The sequence below is a fragment of the Staurois parvus genome, unplaced genomic scaffold (genome assembly GCF_062004578.1).
Source record: "Staurois parvus isolate SC_StPar_1 unplaced genomic scaffold, SC_StPar_1.0 ptg000605l, whole genome shotgun sequence".
Lineage (NCBI taxonomy): Eukaryota > Metazoa > Chordata > Amphibia > Anura > Ranidae > Staurois > Staurois parvus.
The window spans coordinates 1,163,991-1,169,423 of record NW_028318401.1 but is presented as its reverse complement, the minus strand read 5'-3'; the positions used below and the strand labels follow the sequence as shown (position 1 = coordinate 1,169,423).

The 5,433-nt window shown below is 42.0% G+C and overlaps 1 protein-coding gene across 1 annotated transcript; it reads right to left on the bottom strand.

Moving 5' to 3' along the window:
- Positions 1-3,290: 3,290 nt before the first annotated feature.
- LOC149449751 (serine/threonine-protein kinase SBK1-like) lies at positions 3,291-5,201 on the bottom strand. The gene is made up of 3 exons (XM_089692829.1): positions 5,027-5,201; positions 4,259-4,461; positions 3,291-3,872 (listed from the first exon to the last, which is right to left on the bottom strand). Exons 1-3 carry the CDS (start codon positions 5,199-5,201, stop codon positions 3,291-3,293), a joined length of 960 nt encoding a protein of 319 aa, XP_089548955.1.
- Positions 5,202-5,433: the final 232 nt, after the last annotated feature.

The window sequence follows — 5,433 nt, the reverse complement described above, 5'->3', positions numbered from 1 at the left end:
TCTCCCTAAATCACATTCAGTAGGCAGTACTGTCGCTGAACGTGACTTATTCAAGTGAATAGAGCTGTGCTGCAACTGCCTGTCCAACATTAGGCTTGCAGCTGAAAATACCATTGCAAATACTTCAACAGTCCAAGACAACCAAAAACATTCAGGAAGAAGCAGTATGGCCTCACGATGCCTGTCAGCTGCCCCTGTGCTTCTCTGTGAAAAGCGATCTAAGGCCTTAAAGTCTTGCCCACCCACACATTTCTTTTTTTAGTTTTCTGCTAACAAGAACAATTGAGTACTGTCCTGGATACTTTTTTTATTTGCACTAACATTCAATTTTCAGGACAAGTTTTCAGGGTATATCCCCATCTTCAAGGTCCAATCAGAGATGAATGGTTCTACTCTCAACAGGAAATACAAGACAGCATACAATATCCCACCCACCCCTCCAGTTCTGATTGTGTATACTGCCACCAGGAATAAAGTGTGATGTAGGTTTTGTTTTTTTTGACCGGATGGCTGTTGGGCCAGTGGTCATTGGGAGCACAGCTATGTGCACTTCCTTCTGGTCTCTTTCCCCAGGCTACCCTTCATTGGTAGGTTCTTGTCTCCCCATATGGCTGTGGGAATGGCATTCCTAATGCTTCTCATTACCTCCTCATTGAAGACTTCATGGATACGGTGTTGCTTTGGGTGTTCCTTATGGGCTCGCTCACACCATGTGCATTGACATATTTTTATGCACCTCTCAGGTCTCTGCATGGGTATAAAGAAAACCATTGCGTTCTATGTGTCCTGTTCACACCACAATGCTAATGTCATGTGCAGATGGTGTGGTGTGAACAGGGCACACAGAAAACAATATTTTTCATTGAGCTTTTGCAAAGACCTGCATGATTGCTAGACCAAAAAGGGGAGGGTCTTTCATATGAATCAATCCTTGAAGGACCTCAATCAGAGGAAGGAATAAGAAAAAAAATCTCAGCCTCAGGCCACATGCCCTCAACATTCAGGGGTGGCTTGCCAGGGGGAACCCTTAGCAAAGCACTTTGTCCCTATAATAAATGAGGACAAGGGTCTCTTCCCCACAACCCTGATTGGTGGTTGTTCGGTTCTGCAGATATTTATTGGAACCTGGAAACCCCCTATAAAATAAGTGGTCCCCATATGCAGCCCCCCCCCACATGGCTGGGGATTCCCAGTGACAGCAGCGGTTCCTAAAATCCTGTGACAGTGGGAAGCTGTCATATGTAGGACTGTTAGAAATACAGCTCCTACATATGATGCTTGGGGAAAGGTTTGGGCGTTAAAGGAAAATCCAGACTAAACCTTCATCTTAACCCTAATGGATGGGAAGATAGAGGACCTCCTTAGGATAATCTAGGATGCAAGTTCTCCATCTGTGGCACCAGCCTTGGCAGCTGCATGTGTGGCTCACAACCTGGATGTTTGGACTGGTAACTTGGGTCAGCATATTGGGGGGAAAAAAATTCCCTTGCAGGAGATTGTGGATACCCCTCAGCTTGTAACCAAGTCTTATAAAACGGACACAACCATGAAGTCAGTAAGAGCCTCCACCAGATCAGATCCTTTTCCTAATTTGGCCAGAAGGGCCATCTGGCACAGCATGCAAAACACTGGTATTTGTGACTTGGTAAAGGGCGAGATCAGTGGGCACAGCTGCTGCTGGGAATGTGGGCAAACAAGGATCAGGACTAGAAGCCAACACTGATGCTGTTACTGCTGAAACCATCAGACCCTCATGCTGTGATCCCAGGACACAGCCCAGACACAACCGTCATGGGACAATAAATTAAAAAATGGGAATGCCCTGGCAAATCAGGAACGGTTGGAAAGTATCAATCAGTGGAGCCCATCGTTTCTCCTGCTAGGTAATAGAGTGTAAAGTTTTCAAAATAATGTTAATAGGAAAAAAAGAACTGAAAAATAAAACTCTGAACACTGGAACATCAAAGAAATAGAGGTTTTCCATACATGTGGGAGTAATAGCAGCAGAAGTAGTAAAGTAGTATAAAGTGATAGTAGTATTAGTAATAGTCATATTGCTGTATAAACATAATAATACAATATTGAATAAACCAGAGGTGAAGACGCACAAGAGCACCACCCAGTGCACAGGAGGAGTAACCACAGATTAGCAAAAGTTACTACACTATGCAGCTGGGGGGGGGGGCTTGCTGATCTCAGGCTCGGTAATGTAACATCATTCCATCAATGTATCCAAGGATTCCTCAGTCCATACTGCAATAGAGTCATTAAAGTCTTCATTTATTATGACAATATTATACTTACCATATATGCCTTGTACAGAAGGATTGCAGAACACACATTCCAATACACTTGACAATGAACAAAAAAAAGGGAAAAGAAAACCAACAAAATGTAAAAACCATCAATTTGTTCTAATATAGTACACATGTTTAGGAGCTTTATTTAAATCTGTCTTTTTTTCTTGCTGGCCGGGCTGGACATATGATTCACATGTGTTTCCCATCCTCATCTATCCTCCAGCAGGGAACAGGTCCTGAATGCTGCTGCAGAGAACTGGGCTCATGTGATGAGGTGAGCTTGGCTTCCTGAATCATTTCCCTGTCAGCTCACAGAAGATGTTGCATAACATTGGGTGTCAAATCCTGGAAAAGACCGAATCTGGAGCAAAGACAATATGGGACAGCACTAGAGCTTGGGGAGGGTGAACATTGCTTGTTTTTGTAAACAGGCCCCCCTCCTACCACATGAAAGAATAAAACTGGATAAATGGGTTTTAAGGCCATTTAAGGAGAACAATAAAATCAATGGTGAGAAGACGTGCAATGTAATTTCTATGTAGTATAACCATGCCATTAGCTGCTCTGTGGCCCTGGAGCAGAGGGTCCCATAATTTGACCATATAATATTTTCTTAGGCAGGGGAAGCATTGGGAGACTAAAGCCAAATAGAATGAATGTGTAATTAGTGTAGGTACCATGTAAGCATACATCGGTGTTATAGCTTTAGAATGGTATATGTTTGAATAGTGAAATTGCTTTTGAGAACTGTGGTGGAAAGAAGTGGACATGTGGTCCAATTAGATCTGTGCTTCTGTGGCTCATTATATACGGTTTTCCTACGCTATGAGTTAGTATTTCTGAAATCAGCAATTACAGTAGATAAGCAAACATGTGACCAGCTACAGAATAATCCAGCAGTCCTAAGATTTAGACTTACCTTCCCCTAGGACATGAGTCTTGTATGAGGCAACACTTGATGAGGCTCCACAATGGATATCATGCACTTTGTTATATCACATGTATGACCGTTTTCCTGGTTAGATTCTCTGGAGGCATTTTTGTTTTCCATGGCAGGTGGACATATTTTAAAATGTCCATAGCAGAACACCTCTCAGAGGCATTGAGTGCCAACAAGTCGCAGAACATCTGCCTGGCTTCCATGGAGAATTGTTGCCACTTTCCTGGTGCCAAGGTTAGGTCTTTCTTCATTTGCCACCAAGCAAACTCCCGATACATGGGGTCATGACCCCCTGCTTCTTCCCAAGGATATGAGCCGGTCATAGCTGTGTACAACAGGACTCCAAACGCCCACACGTCAATGCTCGGGTGCAGCAGCAATTGATCCCCTTCTTTTAAGCTGCACAATTCCGGAGCAGTATATGGGATGGACCAGGCCATACATGGTGCTTGAGTGCCCCGGAGCCTCGTCAGTCCAAAATCTGCTAATTTGACTTCCTTACATTCAATGTCCATGAGCAAAATGTTGTCCAGTTTAATGTCCCGATGGACCATTCCTCTGCTGTGCATAAAGTCTAAGGCACTCGCTACCTGTGGAACAAAACACTTTACAATATCTTCATTTAAACCAACCTGTAGAAAAAAAAGAGAAAATTAGTCACTAGACACAAATATAACACAATGTTACCCAACATATTGAACCCACCTTACCTCGTGTACAGGGAAACAAACATACATTAGCTGAATACACAAGGAGTATGATTAAAGGAAACCTGTCAGCATACAAAATGGTGCCATTAATGGTGCAAGATCCATCTTAACCCATCTTACTCCATTTTAAACCTTGCTTCATAACTTGAGTGATACACATACCTAAAACAACAAGCGTATGCCAACTATACATCCTACCAACTCACTGCCCTGGGAAAGGAATCTTTAAAACTCAGAATGCTTCAAAAGCAACTAAAACTAGAAATCGTGACTTTATAAAGATCAATAAATTTTTGATACAAACTTACATTTAGCTTTACTATTGAATGAAGGTTTCCAGCTGGTGCCACCTTCTGGACAAAGACATAGTCGTTGCTGGTTTGGAAAGCGATTTCATGGGTTGCGATGATATTTGGATGGCCGCTGAGACTAAGAGACATTCCGTATTCCACTAGGAAGTTGTCCATTGGAGTTGTCTCTTTACTCATCAGTTTCATAGCCACCAACTCATCTGTTAAAAAGAAAGACATAAAAAGACAATGAGTATCATAAACCCAACATTAGAGAAATGATGAAGCTTGCTAAAGTTAGTTAAAAGTTTCTGTAAATCTAAAAGCTCTGACTTATTAAGATCCATAATCATCACTCAAACACTGGAAGCAAGGGGGGCTTGGAAAACTTAGAAACTTAAAAAATGCTGCTCAAAGGTTTGGAAATGTTCTGCAGTCGAAGCATTCTGTTGATTCTTAGATCTTGGATGTCACACTCATATCTCAGTTTAGAAGTAAAGATCCTTTAGAGATCTGAGCTCTAAATAGAACTAAATCTGCAGAGGGCACCCAGAGCATTAACTAGAATATGTAAATATCAGACTTGTATATTATGGCAGACTTGCTCATTATAGTCTCCCCTCCTCTGGTGATGCAATATCTACAGTATGATCCCCCTTGTTGCACCATGCAACCGAAGAACCTTTACCTGCTAGTTACTCTTTCCCTTAGTTTATTTCCACTCATTCAGAAGCACAACTGATTTTGTAAATCATTCTCTTTACATGAATTAGGCTACAAATTTACCTGAACCCCGATGTTTGGCCAAGAGGACCTTTCCATACGATCCTGTCCCGAGCTCTTTGATGGGGTGGAAGTGGTCTGTGACGTCCATCATCGTCAGGTTTTCTGAGGTTTCGGCGATGAGCTGAAGAAGTTTCCTTGCAGTGTTCTTGGTTACTTCTACGATGCTAGAAGCCATTCTGGAATCACAACATCAAAACATACAAATTAGTTTCATTTGGCACTAATCATTAGTAAGCGGCATTAATCATCTCTCTGGATATCACCCAGTTACTGTTATTAATTGTCACCTTCATTAGAGGTGGGGGGAGGGGTAGTATTGTAACTAAAGACAGTTATAAAGCTGATATATGCTTACAATTCTTATTAAATACATGTTGGGCTTATCTTGATGAGCTTTTATTCACAGC

Bases quoted from the DNA above. Each gene is read 5' to 3' on its own strand.
- LOC149449751 (XM_089692829.1), bottom strand. From the start codon at position 5,201: ATGGCTTCTAGCATCGTAGAAGTAACCAAGAACACTGCAAGGAAACTT. The intron at 4,462-5,026 runs GTAAATTTGTAG...TCTTTTTAACAG, and splicing joins GGCCAAACATCGGGGTTCAG to ATGAGTTGGTGGCTATGAAA. The intron at 3,873-4,258 runs GTAAGTTTGTAT...TTTTTTCTACAG, and splicing joins ATTCAATAGTAAAGCTAAAT to GTTGGTTTAAATGAAGATAT.